At 71.9% G+C, this 16,700-nt stretch overlaps 6 protein-coding genes across 6 annotated transcripts; 3 read left to right on the top strand and 3 right to left on the bottom strand.

Annotated features, from left to right (window-relative positions):
• Positions 1 to 446: 446 nt before the first annotated feature.
• Positions 447 to 1,871, bottom strand: AURANDRAFT_67893 (hypothetical protein; the record flags this gene model as incomplete). The annotated part of the gene is made up of 1 exon (XM_009043461.1): positions 447 to 1,871. One exon carries the CDS (start codon positions 1,869 to 1,871, stop codon positions 447 to 449), a length of 1,425 nt encoding a protein of 474 aa, XP_009041709.1.
• A 466-nt stretch (positions 1,872 to 2,337) lies between these two features.
• Positions 2,338 to 4,426, top strand: AURANDRAFT_67892 (hypothetical protein; the record flags this gene model as incomplete). Its single annotated transcript, XM_009043494.1, has 2 exons — positions 2,338 to 2,423; positions 2,635 to 4,426. 2 exons carry the CDS (start codon positions 2,338 to 2,340, stop codon positions 4,424 to 4,426), a joined length of 1,878 nt encoding a protein of 625 aa, XP_009041742.1.
• A 1,585-nt stretch (positions 4,427 to 6,011) lies between these two features.
• AURANDRAFT_67891 (hypothetical protein) lies at positions 6,012 to 7,693 on the bottom strand (the record flags this gene model as incomplete). Its single annotated transcript, XM_009043460.1, has 3 exons — positions 6,012 to 6,476; positions 6,645 to 6,752; positions 7,316 to 7,693. 3 exons carry the CDS (start codon positions 7,691 to 7,693, stop codon positions 6,012 to 6,014), a joined length of 951 nt encoding a protein of 316 aa, XP_009041708.1.
• Positions 7,694 to 9,443: 1,750 nt separating this feature from the next.
• On the top strand, positions 9,444 to 9,719 carry AURANDRAFT_8272 (hypothetical protein; the record flags this gene model as incomplete). The annotated part of the gene is made up of 1 exon (XM_009043495.1): positions 9,444 to 9,719. A coding segment is annotated over one exon (276 nt), but the record flags the coding sequence as incomplete, so codon positions are not given.
• Positions 9,720 to 9,911: 192 nt separating this feature from the next.
• AURANDRAFT_5106 (hypothetical protein) lies at positions 9,912 to 10,739 on the bottom strand (the record flags this gene model as incomplete). Its single annotated transcript, XM_009043459.1, has 1 exon — positions 9,912 to 10,739. A coding segment is annotated over one exon (828 nt), but the record flags the coding sequence as incomplete, so codon positions are not given.
• A 5,373-nt stretch (positions 10,740 to 16,112) lies between these two features.
• Positions 16,113 to 16,376, top strand: AURANDRAFT_17700 (hypothetical protein; the record flags this gene model as incomplete). The annotated part of the gene is made up of 1 exon (XM_009043496.1): positions 16,113 to 16,376. A coding segment is annotated over one exon (264 nt), but the record flags the coding sequence as incomplete, so codon positions are not given.
• Positions 16,377 to 16,700: the final 324 nt, after the last annotated feature.

Here is a 16,700-nt window from a genome sequence, read left to right as displayed (position 1 = left end):
AGGCCGTCGGCGCGGCCCTGGGCCGAGCCGACCATGCGGCCGATGATGTCGCGCTCGCGCTCGTCGAGCTTCTCCGCGACGTCGGCCGCGTAGGCCTTGAGCCCGGCGACGCCCAGGGCGACGAGCGTCGCGCCGTCGCTCTCGCCGTAGATCTCCGACGCCGCCTCGGCGATGCGCCGGCCGAGGCGGGCCGCCTTCTCCTTGTCGCCGCCGGCGGCGACGTCTGACGCCATGGGCACGGCGACGGCTAGGCGGCTGAAGTGAGCACCATGGGTGTGGGGCAGCAGTCGATAATCTATCGGCGGTAGTTTTATCTTAGCCCATGTTACTTCGCAACGACTCGCATATTTGGAAGTGCATTCACCTTTGGCCAGCAGAATTTGACGATGCACCTGTTAGTTAGCCGTGGGAGAGCCATCGAGGCGGCGCTCCCTTTAGCCCCCGCCCTAGGGCGCCTTGAGGCGGTTCCGCGCGTCGGCGAGCTTGAGCGTGAGGGCGGGCTTGCGGTTGAAGGGGTCGCCGACGCGCTTCGTCAGGTCCACGCGGAGCATGGACGCCTGGAAGGCGAGGCCGTAGGCCGCGTCGGCCACGGGCAGGCCGTCGGCCCAGTCCGCGGCGACCGCGCCGTCCGCGAAGACGAAGGCCGTCACGTCCGGCGCCACGGGCGCCGACGCCTCGAGCAGCGCGCCGACCAGAGCGCCCTCGAAGGCGTCGCCGAGCGCGTCCTTGCGGCGGTCCCAGGGCATGCGGTCGTAGGGCCGCGGCGCCGTCACGGCTTCGGGCCGCGACGCGTCCGCGAGCGCCTTGCCGAACCCGACGCAGGCGTAGGGCTCGCCGGCGAGCGCCAGGCGCGACCCGAGGGCCAGGGACCCGCCGCACGCGGCGCCCGCGCGCGCGAAGGGCCCCGCGAAGCGGCTGCCGACGCGGTCGCCGCACGCGAAGGCGTACGCCGCGCGCCGCCCGTCCTTGCGGAGCGTCGCCGCGGCGACGCGCGGGAAGGCGACGTAGGCGTCGGCGGGGCCCTCGTCCTGCTCGCCGTAGGCCGAGTCGTCGTCGTCGAGGGGGGGAATCTCCTCGACGTCGAACTGGGCCGAGAGGCCGTCGCCGAAGCCGTACTTCGTCGTCAGCGCGCGGCTCCCGAGGGGCTTCAGGCGCGCCATCCAGGACCGGCCGCCGTCGGACCGCTGCGTGACCTGCGTCGTGAACTCCGGCGCGCCCTGCTTGCTGTAGGCCGCCTCGACTTGCGCCTCCGCGCCCATGCCGAGCACGTTCCGGTCGACGACCCGCAGGAACAGGCGCGCGGAGTCCGCGTTGATCTCGACCTCGGGCGTGAGGGACACGTACCGCGGCTCCTCGACGACCATGTCGACGGCGACGCAGCCGTTTTCCACCGACGCCTTGGCGCGCGTGCCGGAGCGGACGAAGAGGCCCGTCTCTTCTTCCGTCAGTTTCGCGAGCTTCGCGGCGTCCCAGCGGAAGGGCTTGCGCCGGTTGAGCCCCATGCGCTTTGCCACCGTCGCCGCGCGCGTCCGCACGCCCTTGCTCGAGTTCGTGCGCAGCCGCACGGGGCCGCAGGGCAGCACGGCCGCGGAGAGCACGACGGTCTCGCCGTCGGGCCCGCCCTCGACGGACACGCCGACGTTGTCGACGACGTAGCCGCGGCTGCCGAACCACTTGGCCGCGTCCTCGGCGAGCGCCTTGCGCGTCTTGTCGTTCGTCGCCCGCTTCGGCCCGGCGCCGAGCACCTTCTGCGCCGCCGGCGTCGCCAGCGGACCGCCGAGCCGCGGCGTCGTGCCCAGGGCGCGCACCTCGACGCGGCGGATGCGCGCCGCGGCGCAGCGCAACAGGACGGCGACGAGCACGGCGCGCATTGCAACGTGGGCGTCGGCGCGCGCGGCGCGACGGCGTTCTCGCCGTGCGGCACGCTGTTGTGCACTCGGAGCGCGGCGAGCGCTTTGCAAGATCGAGCGCTTCAACTTGCGGCAGGCGCCGCTGCCCGCGCCGCCTCTGCCAGCACTCGGGGCCTCCACGCCGGCGCCAACGTGCGTCGCTTTGTCCTGGCCGAGCTATGGATTGGCTACGCTCTCCCGCGCGCACGCGCACGCGGTCGTTACTCGCCATTTCCGGCGCCTTTCGCACCGCTTTCGCGACTGCTAGCCTTACAGCGTGTCCCGTCGGCGGCGCGGCTAGATGTTCGCGCTGGGTAAAGCCAGAACGCGACGCCAGCGCCGACCGGTACCGGCTACGTTGAAGATTCAACATTAGGCGAGCTGCGGGCCGTGTACGTCGTCTCAGCCCAATCGAGGCCACAATCACGCGATCCGCACCTTGAACGCGATGGTTATGCGCGCGATCGCCGTCGCGCTCTGCGCCGCGGGCGCCAGCGGCTTCATCAGCGTGCCCTCGAGCACCGCGCTTCGTCGGTGCGTCTTCGCGGCCCGCGTCGCGTGCCCCTCGCGCCGCCAATCGCTGAGTCAGCTGCCTGCCCTCTCGCGCGCATCGCTCGCACCCTCTATACCCGCAACCCGCGTGCCTCGCGCCACCGTGGCCCGCACCCCTGCGCCGCGGCCCGCGCGCGCGCGTCGCCGCCATCCGCGCGCGCGCCGCGCGATCCGAGCCGATGGCCGACCGCAGGCCCTCCGTCTCATTGCACGCGCTCCAGAAGAAGACCGTCGAGTCGTTCGCGATCCCGGCTGAGGAGAGCGTGACGCCGCCGACGAAGGTCAAGGGCGAGGCGCTCTTCGGCGGAAGCAAGAAGGGCAAGGCCGCCGCGAAGGCCGCCGCGCCCGCGCCCGCGCCGGAGCCGGCGGCCAAGCCGGTCAAGGCGAAGAAGCCGAAGAAGCTCTCGAAGAAGGAGCAGGCGGCGGCCGACGCCAAGGCCATGGAGGAGGCCAAGGCCGCGGCGGCGGAGGAGGCGGCCAAGGCCGCGGCGAAGACGAAGGGCAAGGCGCCCAAGGCGCCCAAGGAGCCCAAGGCGCCCAAGGCCGAGAAGGCGCCGCCGCCGCCCAAGGCCGAGAAGGCGCCGCCCGCGCCCAAACCCGCGAAGAAGGGCAAGGCCGCCGTCGCGCCGCCGCCGCCGCCGCCGCCGGCGCCCGTCGCGGCCAAGGCCGCGGCCAAGGCCGCGCCCGCGGCGAGCTCGGGCCCGCCGAACGTCGCCGCGATCGCCGTCGGCGCGGCGCCCTTCGCGGCGCTGCCCGTCTTCGGCCTCGTGGGCCTGCGGTCGACCCTCGAGAAGTCGAAGAAGGTCCGCGAGGTCCGCGAGCAGGAGATCGCGGCGGCGAAGCGCAAGGCGGACAGGGGCGGCCTCGGGCAGCTCAACCCCTTCGAGACCAAGGCCCTGCTCGGCTCCGGCGGCGGCCTCGTCGCGTCCGTCGCCGCCCTCTTCCTCTCGCAGCCCGGCCCCGCGCCCGCGCCGCCGGCCAAGGGCGGCAAGCCCGCGGCCGCCGCCAAGGCGCCCGCGCCCAAGGGCCCGGGCTTCTCCCTGCCGTCCCTGCCCGCCGCGGCGCCCAAGAAGGACGCGCCGCCCAAGGCGCCCAAGGTCAAGGGCACGGCGCTCCTCGGCGGCAAGAAGGCCGCGCCCGTCGACGCCGCGGAGGCCAAAAAGGCCAAGGACGCGAAGAACGCCGCGGCCAAGGAGGCCGCCGCCGCCAAGGCCGCCGCCGCGAAGCAGAAGGCCGCCGACGCCGCGGCGGCGAAGAAGAGCGCCGCGTCCGCCGACGCCAAGGCCGCCAAGGCCGCCGCGGACAAGGAGGCCGCCGCGGCCAAGGCCGCCGCCCGGGCCGCCGCGGACAAGGAGAAGGCGGCGAACGCCGAGTTCAAGAAGGAGCAGGCGGCGAAGCAGGCGGCCGAGAAGGTCGAGAAGGCCAAGGCCGACGCCGCCGCCAAGGCCGACGCCGCCAAGGCCAAGGCCGAGGCCGCCAAGGCCGACGCCGCGACCAAGGCCAAGGCGTCGTCCGAGTCCAAGGCCGACGCCGCGGCCGCGAAGAAGGCGCAGGACGCGGCCAAGGCCGCCGAGGTCGCCGAGGCCAAGGCGACGAAGGAGGCCGCGGCCAAGGCCCAGGCCGCGGAGAAGGCGTCGGCCGACAAGCTCAAGAAGGAGCAGGCCGACGCCGCGGCCGCGAAGAAGGCCGCCGAGGCCAAGGAGGCCGCGGCGGCCAAGGCCGACGCCGCCAAGGCCAAGGCCGAGGCGGCCAAGGAGGCCGCGGCGGCCAAGGCCGCCGCCAAGCCCGCGCCGGCGCCCAAGCCCGCGCCGGCGCCCGCGCCCGCGCCCGCGCCCGCGCCCGCGCCGGCCCCCGCCCCCGCGCCGGCCCCGGAGCCGGCTCCCGCGCCCGCGCCGGCCCCGGAGCCCGCCGCCGCGCCCGCGCCGTCGGGCGCGGGCGAGAAGGACGCCGCGCTCGCCGCGCTCTCGAAGCGGAAAGCGAAGTGAGCGCCGCTCGCGTTGCCCGCCGCCCAGGAGCAAAACTCCGCGGCGCGCATCTAATCAGAGACGGAAAAAAAGACGAGGACGGGCGAAAAAAGAATATGCGGGCCTAGTCGCTGTCCGAGCCGGACTCGGCGCCCTCGAAGACGGCCTCCATGGTCGCCTCGAGCCAGGGCGCGGCGGCGAGCACCGCGGCCTCGTCCAGGTCCGTCTCCTGGAGGGCGATGGCGAGCTCGTAGATCGCGGGCCCCGCGTGGTAGGACCGGTTGAAGTGCGCGTCGTCGCCGTCCTCGAACGACGTCCCCGCGGCGTAGAACGCGTCGGACGCGCGCTGCGCGACCAATCGCACGACGTGCGTCGCGTAGGCCCGGCGCCAGGGCGGCGCAAAGTCGGCGGGCAGCGCGCCGTAGAATTTGACCCACGCGTCCGTCGCCGCCGCCGCGACGTTGGGCAGCTCGTGGCCGCAGTTCGCGCCGAGCGCGGCGAGCGCGGCCTCCGCGACCGCGCCCTCGGGCGCGCCCAACGCCGCGGCGAGGCGCGGGGCCAGCAGCTCGACGACCGACGCCGCGTAGGCGCCGAGCGCGTTCGCGAACTCGACGCCTAACGCGTCGTGCAAGCGCGGCATCGACGAGGCCGCGGCGACGACGGGCCGCAGCAGGAGCTCGTAGGCGCCCAGGGGCCCGACGTCGTCGCCGCGGTCCGCGGCGGCCGTCACGAGGTCCCGCAGGGCCAGCAGGCTCGCCGTCGCGACGTCCGCGCCGCCCGCCGCGCCGTCGACGGCCGCGGCGAGCGCCGCGACGAGCGCGGCCGGCGCGGAGTGCACCGTCGCGCCGCAGCCGGCCCACGCGGACGCGCACCGCGCGGACGCCGCGGACACGGGGAGGCAGAGGGTCTCCAACGACAGGCGCGACGCGGCCGCGGCGGTGTCGCGCGCGGCGAGCGCGATGGGGTGGACCGTGCTCCCGAGCTCCTCGCCGAGCGCCGTCGACAGGAGCAGCAGCCGGTCCCGCGGCAGCGACCCGGCCGCGAGCGCGGCGTGCTCCTGGCCCGCGGCGACGGCGCAGAACGCCGCGCCGGCGCAGAGCTTGTCGACGCACGCGTGCAGCCCGTCGGGGAGCGCCTCGATGAGCCGGAAGAGCGCGTCGCCGGACACGGCGCCGCGGCGGCACGCGGCCTCGACGACGCCCGCGGCCAGCACGAAGGCGCCCTCGGGCACGCGCTGCGCCGCGAGCTGCTCCCAGTTCGCCAGGATGCACTCGCAGGCCGCGGCCGCGAGGGGCTCCTGGCAGAGGGCCACGAGGCGCGCGTTCGCCGCCGTCAGCGTCGCCGCGTCGACGCCGGCGCCGTGGAGCGTCGACGCGGCGACGCAGATCTCGTTCGCCAGCGCGTGGATCGCCTCGGCCGAGGCGGCCATTCGCGCTTCTTTTATGGAGCGGCGGCGAACGCGCCCATTGGCTTCTTATGTGCCAAGTTATGGAGCTGTGGCAAAGCCATTGCTCGCTCACGGCTGCATATTGCAGTTCACCATCGATTCGTTGAAGTCGCGACGTCGGGGACAGGGGTTTAGACTACGGCGGCGGCGCCCTTGGGGTCACACCATGATGGCCTTGGCGCGGATCTGGTCGATGTCGGCGTTCTTGGGCTCCGTGAGGAGCTTGAAGCCGTGGATGAGGACCGTCGCGTCCGTCTTCGAGTGGGCGATGATCTTGAGGCCAGCGCGGTTGGAGATGTTGAAGCAGAGCATGCAGGCCGGGTCCATGTTCGGCGGCGCGTCGTCGAAGGCCGCGTTGACGACGTCGTGGATCTCGGCGACCTTGACCTGCTTCGTCGCCGCGCCCTCCTTCTTGGACCCCCACGACAGGTGCGCGTCGTCGCCCGCGCCCTCGACCTTGAGGCAGCGCTTCAGCGCCTTGCCCTTGCCGTACTTGAGCACGGGCCAGCCCCGGCGCTCGATGGTGTGCTTGAACACGCTCTTGAACTCGTCGTCCGTCAGGTTCCGCACGTTGCCCGTCGGGACGTCGTCGCCGTCGTCGAGGTCCGGCGCGCCGAGGTGGACCTGGGCCGCGACTGATTTGTTCCGCGCGCGCGCGTTCGGGAGACACGCATCCACGCTTCGACAGCGCTCCGGGAGATGACCGCTCGTCCGAAAATCAGCGGAAACCGGCCGAGATCGGAGCCTTTGAAGTTGGGCACGTCGCATCCTTTTTGCGGCCCCGGTGTGGACGCGCGCGTAGAGCCGCAGGGAGTCGAAGGGGTCCATCTCGTCGGGGTCGTCGGTCAGGTTGCAGTTGAGGCACTCCGTGCCCACGCAGCTCAGCCAGGACGACATGGCCTACGCCTCCTCGTCCTCGTCCTCCGAGAGAAACTCGTCCGCGAGCTCCTTGGCCTCGACCTTCTCCTCGACGTTGCTCTTGAGCAGGAGGCAGGGCACGGGGCCGCAGCAGTTGCCGAAGTTACTGAGCGCCTCCGTGAGACCGCCTGCGGAGCGCGCGTGGGACGGGGCCGGAAGGCAAAAAGGACACGCGGGCGCTCGGGGCGTCCCGCGCCGCGACGCCGGGCGCGCGCAGAAGGTGGCGCAGTACCGGTACATGAAAGGGCGGTAGACGACGTCGACCGCTCGCCCCGAGGCGCGTATTCCCACGATCTGATGAAGCCGGGGCTGCCACCAGACTCAGGCTGTCATGATAGAAAGGGCGGCACTCAAAAAAATGAGAAAAATCTTTGCCGGCAACGAGGTCGATGGTGCCGTTCGACGGATGGACGCGGTCCCCGCGTCGACGGCGCGGAGCATGGCACGGACGTGGCCGGCGCCGCGCGCGCTCCCACGTGCGAACGCGACCGCGTCCCTTTTTGAAAACGCCGAACTTAGGAGAGGAGCTCGCCCTTCGTGATCACCGGCGGCCCGTTGAGCCGGGGCCGCTTGTGGTCGCCGACGACGGGCCGGTCCTGGAGCTGGAGCGTGCGCGCGGCGGCGGCGAACTCCGCCGGGCCGATGGGCTCGCCCTCCTCGCCGCCGCGCGCGGCCCGCGTGGTCCGCGCGGCCGACACGAGGTCGCCGACGAACATCTTCGCGAGCGCCGCGACGACGACGGCGCTGTTCTCGTCGACGCGCGCGTCGTCGGCGAGGGAACGCCGCATGATCTGCGAGATGCCCGTGCGGTTGAAGCGGCTCCGCCGGTAGTGCTCGAAGCGGTCCTCCTCGCCCGGGGTCATGCGCGCCAAGATCTGCCGCATCTTCTCCGGGTCCCGCTCGTCCTCGACGGAGATGTCCATCTTCTAGTGGTGGCGCGGCGGTTGCGCGGCGCGGGCGCGGGGCGGTCGGGTGCGCGCGCGTCGGGCGCGGCGCGAGGCGGTGTTGCCACAGCCTGGCACACAGGCCTGCAGGAGCTCCCAAAACTTTACCCTGCCCACGCCACTGGCAGTGCCCCGATCAACGTACATCTAGGTGCACCCGTAGGAAATTAATTAATAAAGATCAATCATCGAATTCCGGCCGGCGGAGCCAGAGTCATTAGTCGTCCATAGAGGCTGTACGTCGACCGCGCGCGCGGGCGCGGTGTCGCGGCGGTCCGCGGGCTGAAATCACGGCCAAAATTGGGTTATGGTCGTATCAAAGCAAGTTTGATGATATTCGCGCGTTAATTGCACGTTTGCGATGGCTTTTTGCGCGCGGTCGCTGGTTCGGGTCGCGAAATCGCAAGATTTAACTTCAACAAAAGTGCTGAAGTTCAACAAAAATGTTGACTTTTAAATCCAGGCTATCAGAATCTGAGTTTTGATCGGTGCACTGGCCACTGGAAAATCGACGATTTTGGGCACCTCGACCGCGGACCCCCTGCTTGTCTCATCGTGATGGACGTTTATCTGGGGCTCCGGAACCGCAGCCGATCATGCTAGGTCATCGATTGGCACAAGTTATGGCCGAAAATGTCGGTTTTTGGAGATTTCCGGCGTGCGCGAGCGCCACGTACGCGCGTCCACCCGACGGCGGCGGGTGCCACGCACGTCCACGCTGGCCCGGTGAGTCCGGGCGGGCCCCGGGCGGTCGAGCGGGGCGCCGAAGCGAGTATATACGGCCGTATACGACGCGTTTGTACTGGTTTAGTACGGCTAGGGTGTACTGGCGAGGCACCAGCGGCAGGAAAACAGGCGCGCAGAGCACCGTTTCGATGGCCGAGCGTCTTCTGGAGTCGAGACAAGATGTCTCGACGCAACGACAGCGCCAGTCCGCGTTCGTGGGCGCGTCGTCGCTGTAGACCGTGTTGGTGTCGTTTTCGAGGCGCTGGCAGGAGGCGCCCAAGCTGTAGCTGTCGAGTGCCGCGTTCACCTGACGCGCGGGCCAGCGGAGCCCCGGTGATCGGTCGTGAGAGGGCATCGGAACCGCTCTGGACGTCCAGGGGCGTCGCGGCGCCGCACACTGGCTCGGAAAGACCGCCGCCAATCGATGAGAATCGAGGAACCGAGGCCGTAGGGTGGTCCGACGGTACATCTGGCCTGGTTTCGCGAGACATGTTCTTCATAGCAACCCTCTCCGCACTTCCTCCGGAGAAACCAGGCCAGCGAGGTCCGGAACACGTCCAACACGCGCCAGCCGTCTCGAGAGAACGCTCCGACGAGGCCGTTGCGTTTTCGACGACGCCCGGACCGATTCGCGCGCGGCGTCTTCGCAGTGGCCTGGCCACGGACGGTCCCGAGGCACATGCGGGAGCGCGCGGCCCCACTCCCCGGGGGCGCCGCGCGCGCGCTGTCGCGGCGGCCGCTCTCCGAGCCGAGCGCCTCAGCTCCCAAAGGGCAAGGTCGACCGCGTGGGCAGGGTAAAAACTTGACGATGGCAGCTAAGATTCTCGCTGCGATCTCGCTGCTGTGCGCCGCCGCCGATGCCTTCGTCGCGCCGACGACGCGCGCGCGCGTCGCACCGCTGCGATCGGAGGCCGCCGACGCCGCGGCGAGCGAGACCGACGGCTTCACGGTGACGCTCTCCGGCTTGAAATACAAGGACGAGGTCGTCGGCGGCGGCGAGGCCGCGTCGGACGGCTGCGTCGCGACGGTCAACTACGAGGGCCGGCTCATGTCGTCCGGGCGCGTCTTCGACAGCAGCAAGGGCAAGGGGCCCATCAAGTTCGTCCTCGGCGAGGGCAGCGTGATCCCCGCGTGGGACGAGGGCATCGCTTCCATGAGCGTCGGCGGCAAGCGCGTGCTGCGCTGCCCGGCGGCGCTGGCCTACGGCGAGTTCGGCTCGGGCAGCGGCATGATCCCGCCGAACGCGGACCTCGAGTTCGACTGCGAGCTCGTGAACGTCGCCGAGGGCCCCGCCGCGGTGCTCGCCGCGAAGCTGTCCATCGGCTACAACCTCCGCACGGCGATCCTCGGATTGCTCGTGCTGTCCTTCATCCTGCCGGTGGTCTTCCCCGACGTCGCCTGGCTCCACTAAGTGTCGCACACCGGGGCCGTTAACGCGCGCGGGTCACTCGAACGCCTTGCTGAACGTCGCGAGCCGGGACCGCATGTCGTCGACGGCGGTCATGGCCGTCGGCAGGAAGAGCTTCGTCGTGCCGCCGGCGTCGTCGCGGCCGAGGGCCTCGAGCATGTCGAGGTACTGCGTCGTCAGCAGGAGCTGCGTCGCGTCGCCGCTGAACTTGTCGTCGTCGGCGAAGTTGAGCGTCGACACGGAGCGCGCGAAGCCGTCGATCATGGCGCCGCGCATGCGCGCGAGGCCGACGCCGTCGAGGTGCTTGGCCTCGGCGCGGCCCTCGGCGCGCTTGATGTCGATGGCCTTCTGCGCCTCGGCCGCGTTGACCTGCGCCAGCTTCATGCGCGCCTCGAGGTTGATCTGGTTCATGGAGGCCTTCACCTTGGGCTCGGGCTCGATGCCCGTCACGAGCGTGTCCACGATCTCGTAGCCGAACTCGAGCATCTTCGCCGCGGCCTCGTCCAGCACCGCCTTCCGCAGCTCCTTGCCGAGCGTAAAAACGTCGTCGATCTTCACCTTGGACACGAGGGTCCGGATCGTCGACTCGACGTAGTCCTGGAGCTGCGTGGGCACGTTGTCGAGCTTGTAGGCCGCGTCGCGGACCTTGGACACGTCCGGGATCTTGTAGAGGATCGTGACGTCGATGGTCACGAAGACGTTGTCCTCCGTCTTCGTGTTCGCGGTCACCCGGGTCTCGACGATGCGCATGGTCATCTTCCGCGCGATCTTCTCGAACTCCACGAGGGAGCCCAGGGGCGCGTAGAGCAGGTTCTCGCCCGGCTCCGCGAGCCGCTGGTACTTGCCGAAGGACTCGACGACGCCGACCTCGCCCGTGCGCACCTGGGCGACCTTCTGCGTGAGGCACAGGCAGCAGCAGGGGCTGTAGCAGCCGCAGACGCACTTCCAGCAGTTCTCGTTGCAGGGCGCGGCGCCCAAGGACCGGCCCACCGGCGAGCCCGTGTTCGCGAGTTTTCCCGAGTACTGGGGCTGCTGGCGCACGGGCGGCGGGGGCTGGTACTGCTGCCGCGGCGGCGGCGGCGCGTAGCCCCCGGGCCGCTGCGCCGGCGTCGGCAGGGACCGCGGCGGCGCCTGGTACTGCTGCTGCGCGATCGTCTGTCGCATCTGGGCGGCGCCCGCGTTGCCCCGGTCGTGGCGCATGACCGGCGCCGCGGCCCGCGCCGCGGGCACGTTGATGACGAACTGGCCGCCGGGGGGCACGCCCGCGGGGGCCTGGACCTGGACGATGCCGGCGGGCGTCTGCACCTGCATGATCTGGCCGGGCATCACGCCCGGCGGCATCACGACGGCCATCTGCTGAAACATGGGGTTCGACGTGAACTGCACCGCCAGGGTGGCAGGCGTGCGGGGGGCGGGGGCGCCCCGAGGCCGGGGGTAGATGAGCGAGGTGGAGAGGCGCGCGCGGGCAGTACTGGAGCCCGGCGTCCACAAGCCTCTGAGCTGAGGCGTGCGGGGGGCGGGGGCGCCCCGAGCGGCCGGGGGCGGCGGTCGATGCGGCGCGGCGCGCGCGGGCAGTAGTGGAGCCCGTCCACAACCTCTTCAGATGAGCTGAGGCCTAGTAGTTAGATGCGCTGCCCAGCCGGCCGACGTTGCCTCTGGGTCCGAGTCGACGATGATCATGGAGAGCGCCAGCCCCCGAAAGGTCATCGACCGGGCAGGCACATCCCCCGGCGCGCGCTAGAGCGCCCGGTGCGCCGTCGTCTCCTACATCACTTTCCTCGCCGCGCGCACGTTCACACGTTCGCGCCGTGACACTATCACCGTCGTCGCACCGTTTCTCGGTTCGACAGTTCCTCGGGGAAGCCGCCCGCGCGCCGCGACCCACCACGTCCACGGTGTAAGCACGAAGCGACAAGAGCGCGACAACGCACGCAAATGAACGTCAGCGTCAACGGCGAGTGGACCGCGGAGCAGCGCCGCGCCGGCGCACGAGCGGCCGTTCCGCTCCCGGGGGCGCGACGCCGCCGTCCCGGCGCAGGTACCACCGCGTCTACCGCACGACGCAGTCTTCGCACGGGCGCCCGGCGCCGCGATTTCCACGGTTTCCGGCGGGAACCGTCCCCATCGTAGGACCATCGCGGGCTGGTTCGTCGGGCGCCGCCAGTCCGTCTCCAACGACGCGGTGTCGACGTCCAAGACCTTCACGACGCTCGACGTGCGCCTCGACGGCGTGCTGCTCAAGCAGGGCAGCTGGCGCAAGAACTGGAAGGAGCGCTTCTTCGTGCTCCGGCGCGACGCGGTCCGCCTGGCCTACTACGACGGCCCGAAGACGCTGAAGCTCCTCGGCGAGGTCGTCCTCGTCTGCGGCGCGAGCGTCGCGAGCGTCGCCGGCGCGTCGCCCCACGACGAGCCCGCGCGGCCGGGCTACGCGCCCTTTAGCGTCCGAAGCGCCGCGTCCCTTTTTCTTCTTCGCGGGAAAGAGGCCCGAGACCGTCCCTCGCCAGGTCCGCTGCGCGCTGAAGCAGCAGACCATGCGGCTCCAGGCGCGGTCCCCCGCGGACCGCGACCGCTGGGTCGACGCCCTGCGGTCCGCGATCGCGCACGCGACGCGCGAGGACGCGCGGCCGTCCGAGCCTTCCGCGCCGCCGGCGCCCGAGGGCCTCGCGGCCGTCGACCTCGACGACGACGACGACGACGACGACGACGGCCCCGCGCCGCCCCTGCCCTGCGCCATCACGCCGGAGAAGATCGAGGCCGCCGTGCGGCGCGGCGGCACGTCCGAGCTCCGCGCGGGCGCCGCGACGGGCCTCCAGGCGACGCTCCACCTCAAGGGCGCGCGCGTGGACCGCATGGACGAGGACGGCCTCTTCGTCGTCGCCTTCCGCTGCGACGACGAGGCCTGGGACGAGGTCGCGCGGACGGAGGTCGTCAAGGCGGGCGCGTCGGGCGCGTTCGCGTCCGAGTCGAGCGACCCGCGCGGCGGCCTCGACGTCGTCCGCCACTTCTCCGTGCTGCTCCCGGCGTCGGTGCTGGAGGGGCCCTGCGGCTTCGCGGTCTACATGAAGCACGGCCACGCGGCGCCGCTCGCGTCGCACCGGCGGCTCTTTCGGACGCGGCTCGACGGCGCGGAGGCGTCGGCGCTCGCGGGCCGGTCCCGCGGCGCCGTGCTCGACGTGCCCCTGCACCGCGAGGAGCAGGCCCAGCCCGACGACGACGAGGACGTGTCGGAGACGGCGAGCTCGTCGAGCGGCACCGCGAACGCGCTCGCGGCCCCCTCGCGCGGGTCCGTCGCGGTGTGGAAATCAACCACTGGTTTGGGACGTCCTGACCAAACTTTGAAATTCTCTAGCTCGGTCAAATCGACGTCGATTCGGCTGATTTTTGGACGCGTCGATTTCTCTCGTCAAGTTCTCGAAGTACAGCCGAAGAGCTTGTGTCGAAACATTCAAATATGCGTACATTGAAGTCGGTTTGAAGATTTGATTTCCACACAGGTCCGTCGCGTACCGGCCCGCGGAGCCGCGGCGGCCCGCGCGCCGCGCGTCGCCCGCGGCGACGTCCGGGCGGCTGCTGCTCTGCGGCGTCGACGGCGCGGGCCTCTTCGCGGGCGGCGGCGGCGCCGCGCCCTACGCGCGGCGCCACTACCACCTGCGGTCGGCGGAGCGCGACGGCGCGGGCGTCCGCTACGGCCACGTCGTCGCCGCGGAGACCATCGCCGTGCCCGCGGCCGCCGGCGACCTGCCGGCGGCGCTGCTGGGGCTGCTGGCGGCGGAGCGCCGCGCGCTCCGCGACGCGGCCGCGGCGGCCGTCGGCGCCGCGCTCGACGAGAAGCGGAGCGCCGTGGCGACGCTGCGGCGCAAGGCGCGCCTCGCCGCGGGCGACGCCGCCGAGCGGCGCCACCGGAGCGACGACGACGCGGCGGCGGCGCGCTTCTCCCACCTCGACCGCGACGAGGACGACACCGCGGGCGGCCGCGGGGAAATCGACCGGCGAGCTCGGACGTCGGGGCCAAACTTTAGATATTCTCGAGCTCGAAGTCGATTCGAGTGATTTTTGGACGACTCGATTGCTCTTTTTGAAGAGTCTCGTCCACACCGTTCGATGACGCTCGCGTTGACGTCGGGTCGAAGATTCGAGTGCCGCGCAGGCGTCCATGCGGAGCCGCGAGCTCGACTTCGCGGCCACGAAGATCGAGGCCATCGCGGACCAGCTCGCGGCCATGCGCGACGAGCTCGAGGCCCAGGCGGCGCACGCCGACGACGTCTACGCGAGCGGCCGCGCGCGCGCGCTCGACCTGCGCGTCGCCGCGCCGTTCCCGGAGTCGCCCGGCGGCGTCGCGGCCGTCGAGAACCCGCTGGCCCGGGGCGGCCACCGCCTCAAGCGGTCGACCCTCAAGAAGGACGCGGCGCTCCAGTTCCTGCCGACGAACCTCAACTGGCACCAGCTCCGCGCGCGGCGCCAGCCGGACCACCCGCACGACGCCGCGCGGACGTCGAATCTTCAACCCGACTTCAACGTGAGCAGTTTCGACGCGAGCGCTTCGGCCGTGCTTCGAGAGCCATCGCTTCGTCCAAAAATTAGCCGAATCGAAGTCGATGCGACCGAGACGTTCGGCCGGGACGTCGCAAACCGGCGGTTGATTCGCACGCAGGCTCGACGGCGGCGACCCCCAGAGCCCCGTTACCTGGAGCCGCCTCGACCGGCGCCACAGCGTGCCCGGATCACCGGCTCTAGCGCCGCCGCGCACGGGCGACGGGCCCGAGCTCTGGCACTCGACGGTGACGTCCGGCGCGGGACACGGGCGCGACATTCCGAACGCTCCGATCTCGTTTCCGCTGATTTTTCGACGAGCGATCATCGCTCGGAACGGTCGCGTGCTTGTCCCGGAACGCGCGCGCGCGGCGCGCCCACGTCGAAGCGACGTTCGCCCTTTCCAGGTGACGTTCGGGGCCACCGCGGCGCACGCGAAGCACCTGGGCTTCCGCGACGGCGGCCTCCAGAAACTGGTGGACCGGAGCGAGGCCTACGTCGACGGCGGCGACGCGGCCGCCTCGTCGACGCGGCGGCGCGCGCTCCGCGCGTCGCGGCTCGCGCGGCTCCTCGCCCTGTCGGCGCACGGCGGTCTGGACGCGGCGACGCTCGCCGCGTGCGACGCCGCGGCGACGCGGTGCGAGGAGCGGCGCGACCGGAGCCGCCGCGCGGGGAGCCACATCGAGGCCGACCGGCGGCCGTCGCGCGAGGCCGCGGACGCCGGCGGCGGCCGGCCGCCGGGCCGCGCGGGCGACGACCGGCCGTCCGCGGCGCGCCACTTCCGGCGGCGCGCGAAGCTCGCGGAGCGCGTCGACGTCGTCTGCGGCCAGGCCCTGGCCGTCGCCGCGGCCCACGTCGAGGCCGTGCTGCGCTGCGCGGCCGAGGGGTCGCCGCGGCACGCGCGCGCGCTCCGCCGCGCGCTCGCGGGCGCGGGCGGCGGCGGGGCGCTGCTGCTGGGCGTCGAGTGCCTCCTAAGCACGCACGGCGACGAGCTCGGCATGCTCGAGGACCTCGTGGCGGCGACGGAGTGGATGGACTCGCTCACGTTCGCCTTCGTCGACCGACCGCGCGGCGCGGAAGCGGACAACGCCGCGGGCGACTGGGCCGTGTCGCGGCGGCCGGGCGGCGGCGGCGCGCTGCTCGTCGAGCGGCGCGTCGACGGCCCGCTCCTCGCGGCCTGCCGCGCCGCGGGCCCGCCGGGCGCGGCCGCGTGGAGCTGCGGCCTCGACGCGGTGCTCTTCAGCCAGGGCATCAACCTGTGTGGAATTCAAATCTTCAACCCGACTTCAATGTGAGCGTATGCGACAGTTTCGACGCAATCTCTTCGGCTGTGCTTCGAGAACTCGACGAGAGCAATCGATTCGTCCAAAAATCAGCCGAATCGACTTCGATTTGACCGAGCTAGAGAATTCTGAAGTTTGGTCAGGACCACCCAAACCAGTGGTTGAATTCCACACAGGCATCAACGAGTGGCAGACGGTGTGCAACCTGCAGATGGCCGGCGACCGCGCGGCCCAGGCCTGCGCCAACGCCGCGGGCCTCGCGGCGCTCGAGGCGCACGTCGCGCGCGCGGGCGCGATATCGCGCGAGCTCGCGCTCGGCGACGCGGCCGCCGCGGCCGCGGCCGACGCGGAGCTCGCGGCCTGGGCCGCGGCGCTCCGCGGCGCCGTCGCGCCGGCCGTCGCCGACGGCACGCCGGGCAAGAACGTGCACGTGCTCCTCCACAGCAGCGACCTGCTCCGCGACCTCGCGGGCTCCCACGCGATCTGCTGCAAGTCGGGCAAGGACCGCACGGCCATGGCCGTGACCCTGGAGCAGACGCGCGCGCTGAGCCGCGACCTCCGCGTCTTCGACGAGCGCATGCTCTGCAAGCTCCTCCGGGCCCACGGCGTCCGCCGCAGGAACCTGCTGCTCAACACGGGCCAGGACAAGTACGCGTTCAACGCGGTCCAGGTCAAGTCGCTCCCCGTCTGCTACCGGCCCCCGGCGGGCACCTACACGGGCAACGCGCTCACGTAAGAGCGGAGGGGCACGCTCCGGCGTCGAGCGCCGTCGTCGAAGGGCCCGCTCGAGCGCCGCGGGGCGCGCCCCGCGACGGCGAGCTCCGCGGGCGGCGCGCCGTCGAGCCCCCCGCGATCGTCGCCGCGGCCCTCCCCGCGGGCGCTCGTGGGGGCATCTCCACGCTCTCGAGACTCGCGCCTCGACGCCGCGCGGGTGGGACAGATGCCATTATACGCACACGAACTCGCGCGGGACGGCCCGGTCGCGCGGGGGGGGGGATATAAACAAACGCCGTCGGCCGGCGGCAGAGGCGCGACCCGC

The sequence above is a fragment of the Aureococcus anophagefferens genome, assembly GCF_000186865.1.
Source record: "Aureococcus anophagefferens unplaced genomic scaffold AURANscaffold_55, whole genome shotgun sequence".
Classification (NCBI taxonomy): Eukaryota; class Pelagophyceae; order Pelagomonadales; family Pelagomonadaceae; genus Aureococcus; species Aureococcus anophagefferens.
Note: the sequence above shows the minus strand (reverse complement) of the source record. Positions and strands in the feature narration are given on the sequence as shown.